Source organism: Malaya genurostris, chromosome 3, assembly GCF_030247185.1.
Source record: "Malaya genurostris strain Urasoe2022 chromosome 3, Malgen_1.1, whole genome shotgun sequence".
Taxonomy (NCBI): Eukaryota; Metazoa; Arthropoda; class Insecta; order Diptera; family Culicidae; genus Malaya; species Malaya genurostris.
The window spans coordinates 274083411-274108849 of record NC_080572.1 but is presented as its reverse complement, the minus strand read 5'-3'; the positions used below and the strand labels follow the sequence as shown (position 1 = coordinate 274108849).

Sequence of the window (25439 nt, the reverse complement as noted above, 5' to 3'; positions counted from 1 at the left end):
GTAAAATGTATTCAAAATAAAAAGGCATAATTCACAAACAGTTTTCTGAATCAATCGTGATTTGTTGCATGCATACCAAATCTGCACCAGGTTTATGAATCTTCCTTTGAGCCGATTTCGCGAAGAGTGGATCCAGCGAAACATACCTAAGAAATCATTGTTCACAAGTCAGTCCCAGCAGAGTTTGTGTTTGCTTTCAGGCTTAGGAAAGCAAACTTCAACAAGTTCATTACAGTCTACTTCCATCATTGCATTGTCGAACTGCTTTTCAAGGCCTTTCGTTTCTCGCTTAAAGTTGTTCAGGTGATGTTCCTGTGTTTAAAAGAATGCAAAATTCATGCGCGAGGACACACTGGAACGTGACCAGCAGGCTCGAGACTTCCTGCAATGATTGGCGATAGATTAGGAACTCAGTTATTGGAAATGAAAATCAGAACCGGAAATTGTATCCGAAGGCTCTTACTTTCAATCATGACTAATTTGTCTTTGAACCTTCATTGAACCTCGTATGTCACTTTCCCTCAACCAGCGCTGACCAAGGAAACAATATAATATGGAGGAATTTTTGGCAGTTCTGTCGCTAATCATTTTTATCCGAATACATGAAACTTACCAAAAAAATTTGAACAGGAGTTACATAGATAAAAAGCTGCAGATACTATAAAACAATGATCTGTGTAATTGTTCCGCAATTTACACACAGCGAATTCCTCGAATCTATCGAATGGCACTTGCAGAAATATACACAATATAAGTATAGATAACTAATCTATCAACACATGACTTCAGTACTTATAGAATCCATTAAAACCGCTTTACGTTTTCAGTATTTAAGTTTTATAATAAATGTCACTTATTCTTTTTACGTCGCTGTCCTCGTAATTACTCACGGTACACTGTGCGTAGGAACTATTTACAACACGTAACACTGGCTAGCTCAGGAAACGGGTCTTTTTCATTGAGCAATGGGTAACGAACTGTACGCACAAACACCAACTTAGCGGTACCCTGTTTGACGTTTCATTTACAGTATGTAAACATGAATGCTTGAAACACCCACACTAAGGTACTAACCACACGCATTAAACACCTCTGACACTACGGAATCAGTGTTATCCGACTGGCAGCTGCACAGCGTTAGCGATGGAATTTTTTTTCCCAATTGATCACAATTTCAATCAAATAGAACAAAACATCACCTTGGAACGTAAACACGCATCAGGTTGTTCACCAATCAATTCGAATATTTTCAATTCGTTCAACAAAAAAAAAATAACTTCAAAAGCCTGGCAACAATGCACTAATGATGACGGCGATGAAAGCGGAAAAAATCCACCTCCAGCCCACAATGCAGAAATTTTTCAACCCACTTTTTCAAATGCGAACACAATGAACCAAAAAAAAAATCGCCTATTTTGCGAGGAATTTTTCACCTTTGATGCGTAATTTTGAACACCAGTACCGCAGAGATGACAATTGGAACAGTACGGGACACTACTTTACAATTTTAAAACACTTTTGCACCGCAAAACAAACGGTATTCGGGAAACTCTTCCTTCGCCTCAAACGTTGAGTGAATGATTAATACAGCAAATTTGAAGGAATAATAGATAGCGGAACCCTTTCGTCCGCACCACTACTATCAACGTTTATAAGCTTGTTCCCGAAGTGAAGGAAGGAAAGCCCGATGACTTTTCAAAAGTGTTTGCAGCAGAGATGCCAGAAGTGTTGGTTATTCATTGGAGCTTGAATCGGTGAACTGTAACAAATGCGATTTCATTCAAAAGCCTTTTGGTCCAAAATTGATAAAAACATCGTGCGAAAGAGTTATTAATGTTATTAAAATGTAAATCTTTTTCAGCTCTTGAGAAAATACCTCGTCTGTCAACTGTATCAGGTGTACAACGGCTGAGGCTGGTTAAAATACATAGATGATAATGCCTTTAAAGTGAGTGTGTGACTAACAAATTTTCATTGTCGTTTCAGTGACAGTTGTTCTTGTTTTCGTATTATTCACGCTCGAAAATGTCTGTTCATGTGCCCAATTCTCGCCATTTGCGGGAACTTTCACTTTTCTGTTACAATTCGAAAAAAATGCAGCTGAAGCGCATCGAATGCTCTCAGAAATTTACGGTGATGCTGCTCTGAGTAAAAGAACGTGTCGGGAGGGGTTTCAACGTTTTAAAAATGATAAATTCGATGTCGAAGACAAACATGGTGGTGGAAAAGAAAAAACCTTCAATTTGGTGGGATCAGCTCGGTGTGATTTACTACGAGCTCTTAAAACCGGGTGAAACCATCACAGGAGGTCGCTACCGAACGCAACTGATGCGCCTTAGTCGCGCGCTAAAAGAAAAGCGTCCACAATATCAAGAGCGACATGACAAAGTCATCCTCCAACACGACAATGCTCGGCCTCACGTCGTAAAGGTGGTCAAAAAGTACCTGGAAACGCTGAAATGGGAAGTCTTACCCCACCCGCCGTATTCCCCAGATGTCGCCCCTTCTGACTTCCACCTATTCCGTTCGATGGCACACGGCCTGGCAGGTCAACCATTTCAATCATTCGAACAGTTGTAAAAATGGATTGCTTCATGGATAGCGTCAAAAGAGGACTCCTTCGAGCCGGGATCCGAAAATTTCCGGAAATATGGGAGAAAGTTGTCGCTAGCGACGGACAATACTTTGAATAATACATCTGTAAACACTTTTTCGCAATAAAGCTTTTAATTTTGGGAAAAAACGGCGGAAGCAAAGTTGTACACCTGATATCAATAATCATTTGATTGAATCCCTAATAAAAACAGGAAAGTCTATTGAAACAGTTTAGAGCAAAATTTAATAGAATTTTTCCGTACTTCAAATCGTTGATCTAAATGACAGTTTGAAATTGTAAATACATCTCACCTTGCAGTTCCATGGGACGTGCGAAAGTCAGCATCCCATGGAACTAGAAGAATTAATATTCGAGACGAAATTCATTAAAATCGATTAACGTTTGCATTAAAAAAATAACTTTTTTAGCATGGTCATAAAAAAAATTAAGACAAATAATTGCTCTTGATAAATCTTCCATGGAAGGTAATGACTTTAGCTGACTTACACAAAAATTATACGCCCTTGCTAGCGACCTTTCGGCAGTCAACCGAAACATTGACCATGTGTGTAGGCATGGTTTTGAGTTCTTTCTTCGTTTTGTGTATCAATTTCTCGACTATATTGTTAGAGTAGGTTTCATGCTTCAGGTTGGTTTAGAAAAGAGACGCAGCTGTAAGAGGAACATTGGTCGGGTTCGCCAATTTGGATATCACATCGATATTCAGCCGCTCCATCTCCTCCAACGATCGCTTCGAGTAGTGGGACGACGCTAGATTCGGTCGAAACGCCTCGTTTTCGCCCTCATGGTATTTCCTGATGAACGACGTAACCTCCGGTAGGCCACGTCGTGATTCGCCGGGATAATCGAGTTGACCATCTTATTCAGCCACTGCCACTGCGTCAATGCCTGCAGCTCCGAAACCAGTGGATGCGACTTCCGCTTACTGACATATATGTTCATTATCTTTACGTTTCGTCTTGGACTCATTAGTGCAGAGCAGTTCAAATTGAACTGCTCACTGCAAACTTAAACAGTTCAATTTGAACCGCTAAGCAGACGTAAAGTTATTGCTATCTGCAATACACTTGTAATAAGCATCGAAGTGCTAAGTCTTTCCTGACGTGCCGAACGAAAACAAGTTTCGACTAATACTGGCCGATTCATATGGATATATGTTCATGTTTGCCAGGTACTTTTTCACTGTTTGGCCGGTTACACCGACCTCCCGGCCAAACGCAGCGATTTAACCACTTTTCCCTCGGTTTTCCTCTTCAGTTTCCTTTAGAGCTTTTTGTCGCTCCGGTTCGTTGGCCGTCCCGAACCGGACTTTCTTTCGAATCTCAGATTGTTGTGCCAAGATGTTATAGATACTGGAACGGGTGCAGCTGGAAACGATGACCGTTTTCGACACGGCGGTTCGCCGTTCTTTGAACGTGCACACTTCTGAGAGGAAATGCTTCATTGTTTTTGCCATCACTATTAGAGTTCGACTGATAGAGCTGTCAAATTTTGTCTGCTGACTCATGGGTTACTATGATTTATGCTGGTCAGTGCGGGTGAAGGTAAATCCATGATAAATCGGCAATTTCTGTCCAATTTTCTTTCCCACGGTGGTTTATCACGGTTAGAGTTCGACTGATAGAGCTGTCATATTTTGTCTGCTGACTCATGGGTTACTATGATTGATGCTGGTCAGTGCGGGTGAAGGTAAATCCATGAAAAATCGGCAATTTCTGTCCAATTTTTAAAGTACTGAAGTACCCTATTTCAATTATTCCCGGAGTCAAGAAACGATATTTGAGATATTTTTTTTGCTACAAAATGCTAAATCTTGGTATTTTTGAATGAAATGACAATAATAAACCACTAATATTTCAATTTATCAAATCAATGAAATTTGCTTTCGCTTTGTTTTAAAGCCGTGTCTATGGAGATAAATTTGGTTCAACAGCTAACATTACAGTTGATATTCAGCAAATATGTGCAATGTAACACATCCAGCGTTCGTCTTTTTATTGTATTATACCTTCCGTCATATTCGGCTTTATGAAGTACTCGACCTTATGTTTGTTGCATTCGACTTATGGTTATATTTGACGTTATGTCATTTCAACTTTTTCTCGCATCCGACCATTTCACACATTCGGTTTTCGACCTTTAGTTAAACTTCTTCTTGTCATTCGACCTTGAATAATTCGAACTTTCAGTATATATTCTTTCAAAGTTTTATACCAAAACGTCGATTGACACCCCAGGAGGCTATTTTGGAGTGATTAAAGTTTACAAACTTTAGTAAAAAATAATTATTTATGTGTTGTTATCAAATATATGGTTGCACACGTTTCTAGATTTAAAAAAATAATATATTATGAAATTTTGAATTAGGTTTTATGTTTATTTTTTCGCATAAAATCGTGTTAGATATTTATACGGACACAGAAGTTCTAATGGAAATGGTGTGTGATATGTTTAAGAACCCATAAGATGCTTGTGTTTATGATAGTGATACATGTGTTAACATGTATTAAATATTCATCAATATTATACTAAAAGTTCTTTTTACATTATTATCTTATTGATCGTTTTAGAATGACATTACCCACATTATCGAAATGACTTTACACTGAAAATAATTTGCACGCTAGCATCATGTGTAGTGTAAAAGTTGGGCGACTTACGCCATTTCATTACATTTCAGCAGGGATGTCAGGTTCACAGATTAATCTATGTTTCACAGATTTTGAATTTTCTGCACAGATTTTAAAACTGACATAGATTTTCACAGATTTCTGAAAATGATCACAGATTTTCACAGATTCTTGAATAAATCACAGATTTTCACAGATTTTGGAAATCGAGCACAGTTTAGCAACAAAAACTACAGAGCGGTTGAGGAAAAAGGTACAGAGCGTGTTGGTAGTGAGACCTTTTTTTTTTTTGCTCACCAAATTGATTTCGAACTGCTATTGGAGTACGGAAAACGGTCACAGGTTTTGGGTTTGATCACAGATTTTTGAAAAAATGACCTGGCATCCCTGCATTTCAGATATAGGAATGGATGAGGCTGACAGAGGTATGCCTTTTCGTTAATTTCCAGCGAATTTCAACAGTTTATGCTGGAATTCTAAGAAGAACTGGTTATTTACTAGTTCTCTGTATCCGAAAAACTTGAATATTGGAATATATTTCAAAAAAATTTATATAAATCAGTTATATAAATTTTTTATTTGAAAATTTATTGAAAATCAGCACGAAAACGTGCAAAATCGGGAAAGAATAAGAAGAAAGCGAAATGACAATTCAGTCCGCATCTTCTCACTCAATTCCGATAGATTTCTGAATCACCGGGTGGAGGCGAAATTCATTCGCAATCGGTTGTTGCACTGGATTTTGCATTGATTCGGATTTCATGCTGAATTCCATATGAAATTCTGAATGAAAATTTTTCGCACATTCGGATTTGATTCGGAATTCATTCCGAACTGATAATGTCTTGTCTTGTCTCAGGGGCCCTTACCGATTTGTTAACTAATTTTTACATGATTTATAATGGGACGGGGGATGTCAAGTGCTAAAAAATTAAAATCTGGTTCTTTCAGAAAAAAAAGTTTGGTAATATCTGGCTTCATCTTTATAAACAGAAGAAAGCTGTATTTGTTTCTCCACGTCTCGTCATCAATTCGTCAGTAAATTAAAATCTCGTGCATGGCAACTTGAAGCCCTAACAGGCGTAAAGTTTAACTCTACTTGAGCAATATTAATATAATTACATGTTGGTCCAATTTCCTTACAGATACTTAATTTCTTCTTATTTTATTTATGGACGATTTTAAACGATTTAACGATTTATGAGAAAACTGGTATTTCATAGTCATAAAATTTGAAAATCAGGTGAAATTTGCCAAAAGATCTGGTGTGGTAGCGCGTCTGTCGAAATGAGACAAATCTGTCATGTATAGGTAAATCTGGTCATTGGCAACCCGGTCTGCTGCGATGAATTCAGGGCACAGCTCTATTTTGTATTACGATGTATTAAACATCGTGATTTTGTATTCTGTTCAGAGATGCCAGGTCTGCAGATTTGTCTGTAAATCTGCAGATTTGGGGTATAGTGCTGCAGACATTTTTTGTTGTGCAGACTTTTGCAGACTTTTGAAATTCTCGCAGATTTTTGCAGACTTGGGAAATTATCGCAGACTTTCGTCTATATTTACAGACTTTTGTAATTTCCGAGACCTTTTTTTTTTTTTTTGGTCGCTCTAAGTTAGTTTTGCGTGTCATACTTTATAAAGAAATTGCAGCCAGCAAGACATACTTGCTAACTGCAGATTTTTTTTTCAGATTTACAGACCCTGTCTGCAGATATTTGAAATTTTTACCTGGCATCTCTGATTCTGTTTATTTAAATAGTTCCGATCGACGCTTATATTATATGGATTAAGTGTAGCGTTCTATAGATTCTGAAATTGTAAATCAACTTTTTGTTTGAATGTTTTATACAATTATTGTAGAATCGAATAACTAAGTGTGATAAAAATGCTCTCTTTTCGTCAAATCGTGTGTTTCATCATATCACTGCTTTCGTTCCTTTCGGTGTTTTATTCTGTTGGTAAACTAGGCGTATTTTTGGCCACTCCAGTCCAACGAGATTTTAAACATGTTCTGATGGAAAATTTAATGAGCGATCACTCGCTCTTGAAAGCAACGCTTTTCTCGTTGCTATTCAATTCAATTTGGATTGTTCTGTTTGTAATACAACATAGTTTCATGAAGCTGGAAACAGTTAAAACCATCTGGCGTAAGTTGGGACTTGAACTGGCCGAACGAAGCATCTACAACATAGCATCCGCGTACTGTTTATTGGTATAAATGATGTCATCACTTAAAATATTGAACATCTCAATTAGCTTTGCTTGTTTGCAGATTTTGCTAAAGAACTGGAAAACGACCCAATCCTACCAGGTCTGGCATATAGATGTGGACAAAAGCCCTTCACTATGGTGGACGTTTGTATCCGCTCACATTCTATCGTGGGTGGTTATCTACGGAGGAAGCCTGCTGATGGATTTACCAGAAATGATTGGTTTGAAGCAAATCTACTACGATATTAACGACTTGGCTCCTCCCATGAGCTATAAATCACGGGAGCTTCGTAGCTTCTACGAAAGACTTCGGCATCCTTCCTTCGTAGGTCTATCCGTTGTATTGTGGATCACAAATAGTATGAGGTAAAATACATATTTCTTCATTTTGTTTTGAAGTTATATCTTCAATTGGTTCTTTTATAACAGCTTGGATCGACTTTTGTTGGCAATCGTGTGGACGGCGTACATGTATCTCTCATGGAACACCAACCGTACTGATTTGGAATACCAGAAATTCCAATTATCACGCAAGAAAGCAGAGTTGGCAGGCGTTGACAAATAAAGTAAAACATCAGCATTTAGAGTTTTCCTATTTAATTCATATTAAAAGTTTTATCTAAACACTGCCGTGGAAACAAAACGCTAATTTATTTTTTTCATTTCCTTGTACTTAAAATATTCATTTTCATGTGCCAGAATAAATAATATCATTAAGGCGAATAAAAAAGTTAATGAGAAAACAATTTCATAAAATGTGCTTCTGCTTGAAATCTCGAAAATTGTTTATTCTGATGAGCGCGTCCATGAAGCTGCACAACAGAATTGCTCAGATGATTAACATATGTGAATGGCTTTATTTTCATTCTCTCGCATCTTCCTCTCTGTGTTTATTCAAAAACTGACGAATTGCGGGTGTGAGTACTAAGCAATGATATCTCCTATACAGGAAGCGAAAGAAAAAGCGTCAGTAGGATACAGTAATTGAACAGAGATCTCTGTACGTTGATAGCTTGATATCATTTCATTAAATTTAAAATTGTTCCCGTTTATTTAGACTAAAACTTGATACCAAAAAAATGTTACCATTTTCACGTTGGGCTCGTCGCCGTTTTGTTCTAGTTGCCGTTTGTTCACTAGTAGTGTATTATCTACTTTCATCGTCGTACAACGAGTATCAAATTAACACAATTATACGCCGTACAAAACCGGAGATCGTTTGGGAATATATTGCTGATTTCAGCAAAATGAAGAAACTTAATCCCACTATGTAAGTATAATGCCTTTTTAAAGTTGCTTGTTCTTAAAAAAAACTGACGAATTCATTCATTTCAGACTCGATTTTAAGATACTTGCTGATCACGGAAACCTGGATCACTGGAAATATTCGGTTGAATATAGAGAACGACTTTCACATTGGCCGTACACCAGTAACACTGCCGTTGGTCACTATTCAGTACGGAAGTTACCGGAGTTGGAAGGTGGTCAGTACTCCGTAGCTTCCACACACAAAACATGCTTTCTGTTGGGACTGTTCTGCTGTAAGATCTTTACCATAGGATGGGGTGCATTTTTTTTCTACTACGATTTTCTTTACAGTAAACTCGAAGGGTGATTTTAAAATATCCTATCATAACGAGCTGGATACCTTTTGCCAGGAAACAGTGCTGTATCAGTGTCCGTTTTTGTTCGGACGATTCTGTCGCAGAGAGGTAGAGTTCCAGCGAACAGCGATAATGGACAATTTGACGAAACATTTCTCAAAGAATTTTAATTAATTTTTAGATGGTAATGTTCTATTTTTACATTCGTTATTTCAATAAAGTAATGCAGATGTTTGTAAATTTTACATTTTTTTCTGAAAATCATCCTTGGCATCGAAGCCCCCAAAGCCAAGTTTCATATAACATTCGATTCAGTTCGTGTGTGCAACGATAAGGAATCTTTTAAATTTACTATAGTATTTACAGCAAATTCTTCTAGTTACCAGCTTTTGGCCATCCAGTTCAGGAATCAGAACAAAAGAGCAATTGATACATCATTTAATTGGTTTTTGTAAATAATATCAAAGTTCACAAAATTTATGCGGCGGCCAGTAGTCTGTCGTCACTCGTTTCCACCCTAGACGTCAGATAGGATATGGCACTGCTAGGCGGAGGTGGCAGTTCAATTTGAACTGCGTTAAGCACTGATGAGCCGAAGGCGAAACGCGAAGAAATCGAAACGAAATATGCGTTTTTGTATAAACCCCTAAATGTAGTATATTTATTTTATGGTATCCATTTCATTTTGAAACACAGATTTGCATATACAACGACATCATATTAACAAGATATCAAGCTCTCACATTTCCCGAACAAATCATTGGCAACACGAGCATGGCGCCCCCAGGCGCGTCCGCCTTGAATTTCGTACAACGAAGTAGCGGAGAGAAATGTCAAATTTGTGTGCGCCAAAATAGCAACCCTGCGCACCCATCAATTGACATGATATGTTGAATGGCGTTGTGAGATGGCGTTGCTGAACTGAAGATTGATTCCGCTCCAAGCTGATAGGGACATGTTCTATTATAAGTACGATTCAGACCAGCCCGGTGGCAACAATAAGGCGCTCCAGCTAGTGCTATCGTAACCAACATCTCAGTCCTTCGGGGCCATCAAAGCTAGCAAGTCAGTGGGAGCAAAGTAAACAAAATGAGGTAAAATACAACACTTCATTGATTGTTAAAGTCAGTATTACAATTTGGCAGCGCACGTTTCATAACGATATTACATTTATAATCAAACATAAAAAAAATCAACTTTCACAGCTAAATATCACAGATATTTAGCAACAACGAACTCTTCGTTGTTTTCGTCTTTGCGGAAAAGATGATGTCACGAAAACATGGCGGCCTAGCAGGGACTTGATTCAGACGGTCCGTCACCATCCGTCACAGTCAAGCTCCATCACCGTCAAAATTAATTACATGCATTGTAAAATCGGTACTAACATGGGATTAGGTCATATCGTGCGTTATGCTCTTTTGAAAGTTACGAAAAATAATGCTCATTACTCAAGTTTTAAACATGAAATTCAAGCATATTGCACACAATTTCGTAGACTGGGCTTCTATCTACGAAATTGTATCGATTATTGTGTAAATGAAGGTTGTAGCCAAGCAATGAGCATTATATTTTGCAACATTTGCAAGGGCCTATCATGCGATATGCCCTAATCACATGTTACTACCGAAATGTTCCCCAACCCACATTATCGAAATGACGGAATGCGTAATGAATTTTTACTCGACTGCATGATTTTTCAGTGCTCGATCGGTTCAGTGCTAGAATTTTCGCCTGAGTTGGCTGCTCGATCAACCTGATTGACAGTGACATTATAAATGTCATTGAATATTCGCTCATTTTATGAATGTGTTAGTGTAAAATTTAGGCGACTTAAGCCATTTCATTACACTCCAGCTAGAGGAATGGATGATTCTGACTAAGGGAGGCCGTTTTGTTAATTTCCAGCGAATTTCAACAGTTTATGTTGGAATTCTAAGAAGAACTGGTTATTTACTAGTTCTGTATATCCGAAAAACATGAAGATTTCAATGTGTATAATCAGTTATGTAATGTTTTCATTTAAAAATAAACTGAAAGTCAGCACGAAAACGTGCAAAATCGGGAAAGAAGAAGAAGAAGACAAATTGACAATTCAGTCCGCATCTTCTCACTCAATTCCGATTGATTTCCGAATCAACCGGTTGTAGGCGAAATTCATTCGGAATCGGTTGTTGCACTGGAGTTGGAATTGATTCGGAATTCATTATGATTTCCACATGAAATTCCGAATGAAAATTTCTCGCCGATTCGGAATTGATTCGGAATCCGTTCGGAATCCATTCGGAATCCATTCGGAATCCATTCGGATCTGATAATGTGGGAGTGTTGAACTAGGCCTCACATTATCGAAATGAGTAATGAATTCTTACTCGACTACTCGATTTTTCAGTGCTCAATCGGTTTAGTGCTAGAATTTTCGCCTGAGTTGGGTGCTCGATCAACCCGTGACAATATAAATGTCATTGAATTTTCGCTCATTTTACGATTGTGTTAGTGTATATTTTATTACACTCCAGCTAGAGTAATGGATGATGCTGACTAAGGTAGGACTTTTTGGTGCATTCCCAGCGAATTTCAACAATTTATGCTGGAATTCTAAAACAACTAGTTATTTACTAGGTCTGTACACACTTAGAAAATTTCGCAGAATTCGGTAATTTTTAATTGCTGAACTGTCAAACTAATTACCGTAAACTGTAAACCAAATAGATCTAACTGATTGTTCGGTAATTTGTTGTTTGTTTGTTTTCCTTTGGTGAAAATTCTTTTATTTTCGGATTTCAAAAAATAACACATGTTCACAAAAATGAATGAAGAAAATTGAATTTTTAATTTAATTCCCACCTGTTGTGGCTATGGTTTTATTCCACCTTCCAAAACACTGCACAATCCGTCGAGTCCACCAGAAATTACCCTCGAACGATTTGTGTAGGCAGCAAGTGGACAAGTGATACAAAATTATTTTCTGCCTATAAGTAAACAAAAAGCTTTTAGTCATTCTAATGTTTCAAAAATTTTAGCACCTGTACCTCAATCCATTCGATGAACTCTTCAAGATTTTTTTCGTTTGGTTTATAAAAAGACTCTTACTGAACATTTTATCAATTGTTCGACAGTTAGTTTTCACGACAATCAGTATTTACAGAAGTTCGGTTATTGGAAAATTATTTTACCATACGGACGGTAGAGTTTTACCGTACTCGGCGACTATTCAGATTTACCGTATGAATTGTATATCTATTTACAGCATTCGTTTTTGAAAACTTGCGTAACACTGATCGTCCGGTAAAAATTTGCATAATTTTTGTAAAATAACGTTCATGTGCCGAAATATCGGTAATTTCTATTGATTACCGAAAGTTTTCATCAAAAAAATTACCGAACAACGGAATGGAATCTTAGTGTGTATATCCGAAAAACTTGAAGATTTAAATTTAAATATATCAGTTATATGATTTTTTTATTTAGAAAAAACTGAAAATCAGCGCGAAAATAAACAAAAACGGAAAAGAATAAAAAGAAAACAAATTGACAACTCAGTCCGCATCTTCTCACTCGATTCCGACAGATTTCCGAATCAACCGGTTGTAGGCGAAATTCATTCGGAATCGGTTGTTGCGTTGGAGTTGCAATTGATTCGGAATTCATTTATGATTTCCGCCCTCTTAAAAAAACGTTCAACGGTCCAATACGTTGGATCGTTGATCTAATGAACATCCAATTAATCGTTCAACGGGAGGCTAACACGAGACCTTCGTTTGCCGATTTTGAAACAGACTGTTGAGCAGGATACCATATTTTTCGTTCAACAAACCCGGCAGACAGAGGTCTATTGTTGAGCCATTTTTAACATCAGGAGTTGGATCACAGTTGGGACTGAAGAATTTCTGAAGTTTTTTCCACTTATTTTTTTTAAACTAACACTACATACCTGTACAATACTTCTACTTCAAGTAGAATAACAACAAATTTTGTTCCTATATAAAGGTAACACCTACTTTTTATACTATTTTGCAAGAGAAAAAACAACAAACCGTTCCAGAAAACTGAACGAATATTTCGTGCAGTATGTCGTTCAACAAGCGCTCAACGGCCAACACCCACATTATCAGATCCGAATGGATTCCGAATCAATTCTGAATCGGCGAGAAATTTTCATTCGGAATTTCATGTGGAAATCATAATGGATTCCGAATCAATTCCAACTCCAGTGCAACAACCGATTCCGAATGAACCGGTTCGCCTACAACCGGTTGATTCGGAATTGAGTGAGAAGATGCGGACTGAATTGTCAATTCGTCTTCTTCTTCTTTTTTTCCTGATTTTGCACGTTTTCGTGCTGATTTTCAGTTAATTTTTAAACGAAAACATTATATAACTGAATATACAAATTTGAATCTTCATGTTTTTCGGATATACAGAACTAGTAAATAACCAGTTCTTCTTAGAATCCCAACATAAACTATTGAAACTCGCTGGAAATTAACAAAACGGCCTACCTTAGTCAGCATCATCCATTCCTCTAGCTGGAGTGTAGTGAAATGGCTTAAGTCACTTAAATTTCACACTAACACATTCATAAAATGAGCGAATATTCAATGACATTTATAATGTCACTGTCAATCAGATTGATCGAGCAGCCAACTCAGGCGAAAATTCTAGCACTGAGCTGATCGAGCACTAAAAAATCATGCAGTCGAGTAAGAATTCATTGCTCATTCCGTCATTTCGATAATGTGGGCAAAATAGAACCGCCTGCTGAGAGGGTGTGGGTCATTCCTTCATTTCTCGGTTAATTTTTCAAAAGGGCAAGTGACAGTTTCTCTTTTATCACTCTCTCTTTCGATTATTGTGATGTGATTAAAAAGATTTTCTTTAATATCACTATTCTGTTTGAAGTCGAAAGTTTCGGGTATCATTTCATGCAAAGAGTTGAGTGATAAACGTGGAAACCGCTTGGTAATTAATAGAAGAGAAAGTAAACAAAGAGAAACTGTCACTTGCTTATACGCCCCTTTGAAAAATTAACCGAGATTTCGATAATGTGGGATTAGGCGCTAAGACAAGACCTGACAACTGGCTTCTTATTCTTCCTTCCGAATCATCCTTCTCGTCATTTTCGCCCTGTGGAATAAACACCAGCGTATCGGCTACAGTGTAGCCATATTTACAGATTTTTTAGTAACTATGATAGGAAAAAAAATATTACATTTAAATTTTTAGACTTTAGGTTTTTGATTTGAAATAAACATAAAACATGTTTTGGTGAATGCATTTCTTTATTATATATTAATGCTTAAAAACAATTAATTGAGCTTTGATGACAAAACACGAAATATCTCATGTTGAACGAAAAATCGAATCCATTGTTGACGTATTACCGGATCTTTTGGAAACCGGAAAAAGTCAGGTTTGGATAGAAATGCTTAATGCGACCACAGTGTGGAACACAACAGTTCATTCTTCTCGTAAAACTGAACACACTTTCGAGTTTACACTAATTTAACATATCTTTTTTGGTTACACTTTAATTCACTAAACAGAAAAACGGCTTGATGTCTATTTTAATTACACAGTGTTTCCACTATAAACATTTATTACCAATGAGATTGAAAAAAAGTGAAACATTCTCCGAAAATTTTCATTTTCATTGGTGAGCTAAAATTATACATTTTAATAATTTTAACTTGTTTTCTGATATTCTTTATACTTGGCATCATTGCTCGCGTACCCTGCAAAAGTTTTTTCTTTTCACAATGTGCAGGTAGCAACATCAAAATCAGCCAATCAGAAACTGGTCCATTTTGGAACAAAAGCAGCCCCCCCAGATGTCAGGTCTTGTCTTAGATTAGGCGTATGCACTTTTTTCAGTGTAACCATGCCATTTAAATACCGTTTTCGTCGTTCCCTCCCGGTGCGGAATGACTCATACATCATTCTGTTCCAGAGATGCCAGAATTGAAGATTTGGTTGTAAATCTTCTGATTTCTTGTAAGTTCTTCTGATACTTCCACACCTGTAGATTACAGAAGTTTCTTTGCAGATAGTTTGCAAAAGTTGCAATCATTTTCAAATGATTCGGTTGTTTTTTGTATGCTAAATATAAAATATGGAGCACTTCGGAGCATTGCGCATTTTGCAGACATTTAAAAATTTGACCTGGCATCACTGTTCTCTTCAATGTTTGTAAACATTCCACGAAGCAGATCGCGAATTTCCCGCACTAAAATTTAAAATTTGAAAATTTTTGCCGACATGTGAAGTTATACGTCTATATTTGTGTTTTTACTGAAGTCAGTTCGTTTTAGTATCCCTTATTCTTGGAAATCAGTTATGTTGTCTGTTTCATGAGTTTTTTTTTGAATATTTTTTCAATTTAACAACCACGTCGGTGTCATGCAGCACACGGAAGCTACGAGTAAATATGCTTTCAGAGAATCTCTGAAGCTAGACCAAAAGACGGAAGTGCCTGATTCTATTGTGCAATATCTGACTAGTCACCAGCTAGAAGGTATTCGATTTATTCATCAAGCTTTAAAACATGTAAGTACATGAAATAGTTAATTTTGGACAGTGTTTCTGACAAACGTTTGCTTCGAATACAGAACAAAGGAGTTATCCTAAATGATGAATCAGGTTTGGGAAAAATTCATCAAGCCATCGGCTACTTATCAGCGGTAACCACTGACCATGCTGATAAAAGTATTGTAGTATGCAGCGGTCTAAATCGAGTACATCACTGGATGTATCATTTGGAGATGCTGACAAAGTTCCATGTCGGGATACTATCGGTGGACGGTAAGTAGATTTCGTTTCTAAAAGTTGACACATAAGCAAATTATTTATTTTCAGAAAATGCTTTGGAGAAACATCAAATTGTCTTGGTAACTTTTGACGACTTAGAAAAACATTTGGACTGTTTGATGTCGGATCAAAGGCAATATCTGGTTGTGATAATCGATGAAACCAAAGCTGTGCCAACAAAATACTCCCAAATTGTGGGTATTTCAGAACTGCCTACATCTAAAAAAATATTCCTCTTTTCACACGATCTGTTGGATGATTTATCTTGTCTGACTGCACGATTGAAATTATGTGCGAATAGAAACGTGAAAGACGCTGTAGATATGTTTTTAGATGAAACTCTCACCGCTAGCAGATGTTTGTTAAAGTCTGAAAGAATCAAACTGTTCTTTCTAACAAGAAGCATTTTGCTACGAAGATTTCGGTGTCATTACAAACATTATCTCCCTCTAATGGACAAGGCAGAATTTGGAGCGAACTTTGCTTCGTGGAAGATCGCCAGTGGCCTCGATGTGCAATGCCAGTTAGATGATATGCAGCCTAGCTTGGTTGTCACTAAAAGTGACAGCAATCAACTGTTCCAATTCGATGAGGATTTAAGTGTACAACAAGATTGCAGACTGAATGAGGCTATCGTTGGGGATGTTACACGTAGCACTACGGATGATGTTCGGCAGGAGGAAGATGATGAGGTGAATGCCGTGGCTTTGAATCCAACAGACAGTGAACCACTGTTTGATTTAGAAGAACATAGTACGGATGAGATGCCTAAGTTAGAGGTTTCGGACTCTGAGACTAAATCAACGATAGAAGATACTCGGATATCGCCTGGCCATGAATCTACAGGTGATCTGATTTTATTAAAATCGTACGGTTTGTGCTTATATTATTTTTTTTATTTCAGCTAATGTTCCTCAACAACCTGCGAATGAAAACATAGAAATTCCCGAAACCGAACGATCTTCTCAAGCAACGGAAAATCAAACCGATTCGGAAGGCTTTTTGGAATTTGGCCAAGCCCTAGCATGTGGGCAGTCGGAAGGGGACCAACCCGTAACGGAAGAGAAATACTGCTACTCAATCAGTAGACTATTTCGTGTATTGTCACCTTCTTCGTCATCGACCGACGTGGAGATAGTCTCGAAAGAAAATGGTGACTTGAATCCGATTGTGATTTCTAGTGCTAGTACAAACGAAGCGGCCAGAGAAAAATCGCCGGATTTGTTTAGTGATAGTGACGAGGAAGCCGACGAGACTGTGAAGAATAACTCTCAGGATTCCCTGATGGATTTACTGCTTAAAAGTCCTGCTTGTTTCGAACAACCCGCAGAGCCAGCAGCAATGCCAAAGTTTGCTAAAAGTAACTCTAGTACACCGATTTCAAAATTATTGCATGCCACAATGCATGCAGAACGGGAAGACCCAACGATAGACGATTCTACTAACGATATTTTCGCCGATGAAACTACTGTAACCGAACGGAAGGGTAGTCCCAATCGTACGGACAATGTTTTCGAAATTACCGATAACAATGCGTTTGGAAACATAGTTCGTTTCGATCCCGAAAGAGACTGCATGTCACCGTTGAAGTGTTGTTCGCAAGAGATACAGTTCGTCGGAGAGTATCGAATCAATGACGATCCCATCGAAATCATTGACTCACAACCGGAAATGCGTACACCAAAGAGTGCAACGAAAAAAGTTGTTACGAAAAAAACACCTTCATCTTCGGGGTCCACAACGACGCCGCAAGGTTGGCTCTCGAGAAGTAGTCGTAACTCGTCATCTCCGAGGACACCGACCCGGGAAGCGAGCCGGCTATCTTCGACGACGAAGAGCGGTGGAAGCAGCGAACGCACTACTGGCTTTAAGCGAAAAAAGTTGGAAAATTGGTTCAAAGATGATGGAGATTGTGGACAGGCATCGACGTCGAATGTTCACTGGCGAAGGTCCGCTCCATCGGGTGCTAGTGCACGGAAAACTTCTCCGAGAAAGAAATGCTTCCAGGAAAGGATTGCTCAGCGATATACTCGTATTCTGGTGTCCCCCAGTGGGTTCGATAGCGATTTCGAGTGATACTGATGTAGACTGATTTTTATTTTATATTGTTTTATGTTTTCGCCGCTTTTTTATCGGTCCATCTGTGATGGACTACTATTTGAATGCTATCTTTTTATCTGTAGTGTGTTCAGAGCTGGTTACCACTTCAATGTTATAATTTGACAATACGATCACGTTGCAGTATTTCTCAAAACAATAAAACACTTAAAAATGTTGTTCGAGTTTATTTATTTGTGTCTGTTTCAGAAGTCGTCTTTTTTTTTCGTTGGTAGAGGTTCATGTAGTTTTTTTATATCTTTTATTTATACCCGGCTTCAACCTAGTTGCGGTCGCTCGCCGGAGGTTCATGTAGTTCAGTCGTCGGATACGCATAAAGTCGACAAAATTATCTAAAAATCTTCCTTGGAGTCTGAAATTTGAATTGAAAATTGGATTGAGTAGGATCTTTGTCAGTAGGATCGTAATACTAAACATGCAATGTTCTCGTGTACGCTAAAAGTCTATTCAAACAGAATTGTGAACTTTTACAGAAGAGGGATGTAACACCCGAGGCATTGCCTTTATTAACCGTATGCGTTAGAATATTTGTACCGATGAGCAATTTAAAATTTTTATGCTTTTCTCATATTACAGTCCAATTCTTGAAAAACAGTCCATTGAAAAGAAAAAGGAAATTTTGTTCGCACGTAAACTACACAATAAGATTCGATTCCGATGTTCGGTAAGTTTTTTGACGAAAACATCCGGTAATCAATAAAAATAACCAATATTTCGGTACTTGAATTTCATTTTACAACAATTAGGCAAACTTTTACTGGACGAACAGTTTTACGCAAGTTTTTATTACATAATTCTGTAAATAGATATTGTCGCAGCAGCACTAACCTGCAATTCGCTGGACAGTCTAGCGCAGCGACGATTCCAAGCGACGTCAGTTGAACTGTCATTTGCTATTCATCAACTGATAGAACCATGTTACATCATGTATACTTTGTTGGCTTGATTATGAACCACGTGCTTTAACATAAATGAATAAATTTTCTTGCCTCCACTAACGGAGCACGTAACAAAGGAGTATCACTTTCTGTATGCACTTTAAGTTGATAATGTATGTTTAGGAATCAATGGGTTTGAGACTGAATGTTACGAGGTAGTGAAATTTCGAATAATTATGAATGATTAATGTATTGCATGGCAGTCTACATAGCATTGGTGTACAATGAACTTCGCTGGAGGGATTTTATCAGGCGAGAGAGACGTCGCTTCTGATTTTTTTCTTCAAGCACAATATACAATTGATACGGTAAATCTTAATAGTCGCCGAGAACTGTATAAACCATACCGTCCGTATGGTAAAATTATCTTCCAATAATTTTCATATAAAAGTACAATCCTTCCGGTTAATTGTGGAATATAATGTCATTCAAATGACTGCCTCGGTTGGCCTTGCAGTCTGCCATACGGTCGGTCCAGTTTTTTTTAGTACATTTTCGATTGTATGCAGCTTTATTTCAGCTATGGCTGCACGAATGTTGTCCTGCAAGGTTTGAATTGTCTCTGGCTGGTCCACATAATACTTTTCTTTGGCAGCCCCCCAAAGATAATATTTTAACGGCGTCAAATCACAGCTACGAGGCGGCCAAACGACATCCGAATTTCGACTGATAATTCGATCTTCGAAGACTGTGCGCAGAAGATCGATCGTAGCGTTGGCTGTGTGGCACGGAGTGCCGTCTTGTTGGAACCAAATGGTGTCCAAATTTTCGAAGAAAAATGGCCCAATGATGCCGCCAGGGTGCGCGGTTTTCCGTGCCTCAAATGCGACAATTTTGCTTATTAACATACCCGCCGAGATGAAAATGTGCCTCATCCGAGAAGAGATTTTTGGCACACATTCCGCAACATTACCATGATTTTCAAAGTAAAACTGCACTATTTTCACGCGTTTCTCAAGCGTATACACAACCATTTTCGTTCAACGGAAGGATAAAAATAAGTTTCTGTCAAATCAGAAGTGACATTAAGGTTACCAATGTCGAAATAACCGCTAGTTGAAAAATAGTTAGATGGCGGACCTGTACTGACTACCGTGAAAACTAACTGTCAAACAGTATTTGTATAAATCTGTTTAATGTGAGGCGACCAAGGATGGCTTTTATCGTATCAAAGAACGTTCACTGGCAACTTTTCACACGATTGAATCAGTGCCATCAAAGAGAGACGGAAATCATCGCAACAACAAAAAACCCGGCTCATTTAACATAGAATCGACACCCGTGCGAGAGCGAATTTCTTTCGATGACATTTCTGAGAATCAAAGGTTAGCACGCTGCTGTGGGGATCCTCTCTGAAGCAACAAACGGTCGCTTGAAGGCTATCCGCATTAGGCCGATCCGACCGATCCGAGCTCTCCGGCTTGGACTTTTTCTCTGCTTCGGCTATGGCTGAGCTGCACATGCACACAGCTGGATGTGCAGCTCAGCCATAGCCGAAGAAGAAAAAAGGAGACACCGGAGAGCTCGGATCGGTTGGGTTGGCCTAATGCGGATAGCCTTTTATTCTCGTTTCGCGATCCGATTCTATACAGGCAGTTGATAATTGCGATAGAATCATTTTACTATTGCTGCTTATTTTAACTATGTGCATATAACCTTTGTATAAGTTATGTCTATGAAAATGTCTGTGAATGCTCCACACAAGTGATTTGAAATATTGCAACCTAGTATTAGAATCATCAAGTTGAACCATCGATTCGATTTTCTGCGATAATTAGATTTTATATCGCGACGACACAAATGAACAAGCATTCATCCTTGACAGTTCAGCGGTACTGTTTACAAACAAGTTTAACCAAAAATCGAAGAACACATCTCAAACAATCATCTTTACACTTTGCAAATAGTCACTTTTATTTAACAAATCTCAAAAACGAACCGTATTCAATCGTGAACAAATGTTTTAAAACTTTATTTAGGCGATATGGACCGTAAATTGTTTTAACCAATTTGGCAACAAACAAACAAAAAAATCTCTGTTTACAAACAGTACTGCAGAACCGTCAAAATGTGTTCATCCGATTGAGGTTCGCAGTGACGGTAAAAACTCTAATTGTCAACTTGCGATTCTCTCTTGGGGAAGTCCACACAGAATCGATCATTATCAGACTAATATTTTTAAGGGCGTGAAATACTCAGAGTATGAAGTGGAGCGAAGAAATGTAGCAAAATTCTCCCAAGGTTCATGCATTGAGACACTCGAGTTCTTGTAGCATCTTCTACCGGATTGAAAATGTTGTATACAATATAGATAGCAATATAGCAGCTTCTGTCAAATTATCGGCAATCACCAACACTGGAGGCGACTTGCAATTTTTACATTCAAACGATTAACCTCTGATGACTTTTAAACTGTAAACAAATACACGTCGACTGTCAAAAAAAAAGTTCATTCTGTTCATTTTGTGAGGTTATGCCAAATTCGTGCACAACCTAATTAGGTTTTTTACCGTCATTGCTAACATCAATCGTATGAACACATTTTGACAGTTCAGCAGTACTGTTTGTAAACAGAAATTTCTTTTGTTTGTTTATTGACAAATTGGATCAGACCATTTACGGTCTGTATCGGCTAAATAAAGTTTTAAAACATTTGTTCACGATTGAATACGGTTCGTTTTTGATATTTATTAAATAAAAGTGACTAGTTGCAAAGTGTAGAGATGATTGTTTTAGATGTGCTCTTCGATTTTTGTTTAAGCTTGTTTGTAAACAGTACCGCTGAACTGTCAAGGATGAACTCTTGTTCATTTGTGACGTCACGATAAAAAATCTAATAGAGCGAGAACCCAGTGCATGCAGCACATTCTCGAGAGAATGCGAGACGTATTAGGTTTTGCACGATGACCACTCGAATGAACTACCAATGAACTGCCAATGAATCAAGTTCACCTTATGACAGCTATCAGTGGTTTGTTTACATATCTATTAACACGTATTCAAATTCGAATGAACGCAATGAACACATAAACAAACCACTGATAGCTGTCAAAATTGATTCATTCTGTTCATTTTGGTGTGGTTATGTTATGTTCGTGCAAAACCTAATACACCCAAACCTCCATTTACGTAACTTATATATGTATATATGTATTAATATACGTACGCATGTGTGCAAATATTTGTGTTTCTTTATACATATAAATATTGGTGAAGTAAAAGCGATCATTTATAAGTATAAATAACCTCACAAAAATGAACAACATGAATCAGTTTTGACAGCTATCAGTGGTTTGTTTATGTAATCATTGCGTTCATTCTAATTTGAATACGTGTTAACAGATATGTAAACAAACCACTGATAGCTGTCAAAAGATGAAATTGATTCATCGGCAGTTCATCTGTAGTTCATTCGAGTGGTCATCGTGCAAAACCTAATTCTATAATGCTCGCACTCCTCCACGTACGCTTATTAGGTTTTTTTATCGTGACGATACAAATGAACAAGTATTCATCCTTGACAGTTCAGCAGAGATGCCAGGTCTGCAGATTTGTCTGTAAATCTGCAGATTTGGGGTATAGTGCTGCAGACATTTTTTGTTGTGCAGACTTTTGAAATTCTCGCAGACTTGCGAAAGCATCGAAGAGCACATCTAAAACAATCATCTTTACACTTTGCAACTAGTCACTTTTATTTAATAAATATAAAAAATGAACCGCATTCAATCGTGAACAAATGTTTTAAAACTTTATTTATGCGATACGGACCGTAAATGGTCTGATCTAGTTTGTCAATAAACAAACAAAAGAAATTTCTGTTTACAAACAGTACTGCTGGACTGTCAAAAAGTGTTCATCCGATTGAGGTTAGCAGTGACGGTAAAAAACCTAATGAGTTACTCATAAAAGGTGCATTTTAAACTTGAGCTGAATCAGACATGGGCACGTGCAGAGCCGTAGCAACCTAGGGGGCAAGGGGGGGCTTTGCCCCACCACGCGGTTTCCGCCTCACCACGTATTTTTCTGTGTCCACGTCTAAAAAATCCAGTCGCTTGTGCTCGAATGCCAGAAACGATAAATTGTTTAATCTATCAGTGGACATGCTAATACGTTGAGGCCGCATGATCCGTGTCAATGCCGAAAATGATGATTCGCATACTGCCGTTCCGGACGGAAAAGTTTCAATGGTTGCAAAAAGGTTGTATACGTTTTCCATTCCTTGGCACACCTTATACAGCTCTGTCAGTATTACAGTCTTAATTTTTTTATCTATCGGCCTCTTCAAATTGTTCAATTTCTCATTTTTTGCACGAATTTTATCAATGTATTCTTTGGCAATTTTTAGCTCAATTTCATTTGGCAATTTGATGCCTAACTCGGTCAAAGGCTGCAGCTTTTCCAAATCCATCTCATTTGCTGTATCGATAGCTGTGAGAATGGCATCGTTTTTTATGAAACGATCTGTCATTTTCATGGCTGCTGAAACCTGCTCAGAAATGAATCCGAAACCACTCTCAGAGTGATCTTAGAGGGTTTACTTGAAAACGCTGTCAGTGAGTGACGTTCGTCGCGTACAATATGCAGGCATATGGTGCCTCAAATTGCTATCTAGATTGTTTGATACGCATGTAATGCAGCTTTTTTTTAATATACGTTAAATTTAATCTAAAAAATTTGCCCCCCCACGAAAAACTGAATTGCTACGGCTCTGGGCACGTGGTACCGTTAAAAAATTTCCAATGACTTTTATTATGTATGTTCTAGAAATATCTAATGCAATCTCAAAACCTTTTTTGCGAAAAATTGCCTCTATTTAGCTTTTTAACCTAAATTGCAATATGAGTTCGAAATGGCATTTGCTGTATAGTTATGCTAAATTCACACATCATTTTGAATTATCATTGTCACAATTGTCAGTCTTGCAACGATGTTTATTACCAGATGACGATATTCAAATGGATTTCCGACAATACGCAATAACAATATGCAAATTTAGCAAACAAAATAATACATTCTGAATATTGATTATGGAGACAAAAGAGTTTGTTTTAATTCCAGGGTTGATTTACTCACATGGTATAATTAGATTAAACCCGATTAAACGCTATTTAGCATGAATTTGATATATAGAAGTAACAGGAGCGCAGTTTTGCGCAGTGTTTGAACCAGCCCTCTGCTGAGAAACCATGTAACTGTGGCATGCATCCTTCTGCAAAAATCAAAGCAATTTAGAAGAATGGCTAACAAAAAAATTGTCATTACTAACATAATATTCATTCTTTCAAATGGTTGAAAAATAAACCAATCAGTTCATTCTGCTTAAAATTGCAATTCAAGAAAAGCGAAAATCGTAGTCTAAAACTCTTCCGTTTTCCTTAAAACTGCCTGAGAAAAATTAATTCAGTTTCAGCTTACTTCCACTGACACATTTGAAACAAACACATTCCGATATGGATTTCCTCTTTTCTTTTCTTGCCTTGCGAAAGGCAATGAATTTGCACTGCCGTTAAATCTCAATCCTTTGCCAAATACGTAATGAATAAATTCGCCGATGAACAGAAGCTGAACCTTTCTGAAATTGCTCAGTGCGCGTAGGGTGGTTCAAATGACAAATATACTAAATTTTTTGATCTTCCAATTTGATGTTTTATTGATTAGTGAATCAATAGGACTTGCGGCATTATAGTTTTTGTCATTTTCAATCAACGTAGGGTGCCTCCATACAAGATAATGTAACATTTTAAACTATTATCAAAGTGGTGATCTGTTGATAAGTGAATAATTTAATTTTTGAATAGGGCGTATAAGCAAGTGACAGTTTCTCTTAGTTTACTTTCTCTTCTATTATTAACCAAGCGGTTTTCACGTTTATCACTCAACTCTTTGCATGAAATGATACCCGAAACTTTCGACTTTCAAACAGAATAGTGATATCAACGAAAATCTTTTTAATCACATCACAATAATCGAAAGAGAGAGTGATTAAAAAGAAACTATCACTTGCTTATACGACCTTTCGAAAAATTACCCGAGAAATATGGACTTTAAGTTGCTTTAAAAGTTTATATATTGAATATCTTGCTTACCATCAGGAAGTTACAGGAGTTATAAAGAAATGAGTGATTTTCGTACAATTTTCTCGAGGTCAGGTTATGTTTTTACTTTTTCACTTCCGAAAATAAATCAATTTTACAGATACCCGCATGGGCATGGCTGCTAGACGGCTGACTAAACGCTGCCAGCGGGCAAAATATGCCTGGCAACCATTCTGGTGACCGACTGCCTCACCGCCAGAGCTAATAAAAGTCATTTTCATTGACTCAAAATAGACGAAAATGACAAGAAATTACTGTCACTCTCAACGAAATCCATGTCCAGTCAATGACATAAGCGGAACAGTAGTTTCAAAATTGTGTTCTTTCTTTCATTTGTCCTTTCAGTAATTTGTGGTTTTCAGCAAAACCCCCGAAATATGTAGTGTCGGTATTCAACCGAAGCCTAGAGAAACGAA

The 25439-nt window shown here is 37.6% G+C and overlaps 4 protein-coding genes across 5 annotated transcripts in view; 3 read left to right on the top strand and 1 right to left on the bottom strand.

Moving 5' to 3' along the window:
* LOC131439308 (epsin-1) overlaps positions 1–1585 on the bottom strand; it is a 44505-nt gene extending 42920 nt beyond the window's left edge. The window contains exon 1 of one of the 2 annotated variants that reach the window (XM_058610183.1): positions 1434–1585. The gene's annotated coding sequence lies outside the window, so the exon portion shown is untranslated. Of the gene's footprint in view, positions 1–613 lie in introns of both variants that reach the window. The other variant, XM_058610182.1, reaches the window with a different exon arrangement.
* A 5416-nt stretch (positions 1586–7001) lies between these two features.
* On the top strand, positions 7002–8202 carry LOC131438568 (nurim homolog). The gene is made up of 3 exons (XM_058608670.1): positions 7002–7462; positions 7523–7827; positions 7891–8202. Exons 1-3 carry the CDS (start codon positions 7136–7138, stop codon positions 8024–8026), a joined length of 768 nt encoding a protein of 255 aa, XP_058464653.1. The 5' UTR covers positions 7002–7135; the 3' UTR covers positions 8027–8202.
* Positions 8203–8422: 220 nt separating this feature from the next.
* LOC131438569 (uncharacterized) lies at positions 8423–9288 on the top strand. The gene is made up of 3 exons (XM_058608671.1): positions 8423–8731; positions 8797–9002; positions 9061–9288. The coding sequence occupies exons 1-3, from the start codon at positions 8541–8543 to the stop codon at positions 9237–9239; spliced, it is 576 nt and encodes a 191-aa protein (XP_058464654.1). The 5' UTR covers positions 8423–8540; the 3' UTR covers positions 9240–9288.
* Positions 9289–15265: 5977 nt separating this feature from the next.
* LOC131437363 (uncharacterized) lies at positions 15266–18121 on the top strand. The gene is made up of 4 exons (XM_058606644.1): positions 15266–15611; positions 15674–15866; positions 15921–16718; positions 16777–18121. The coding sequence occupies exons 1-4, from the start codon at positions 15465–15467 to the stop codon at positions 17946–17948; spliced, it is 2310 nt and encodes a 769-aa protein (XP_058462627.1). The 5' UTR covers positions 15266–15464; the 3' UTR covers positions 17949–18121.
* Positions 18122–25439: the final 7318 nt, after the last annotated feature.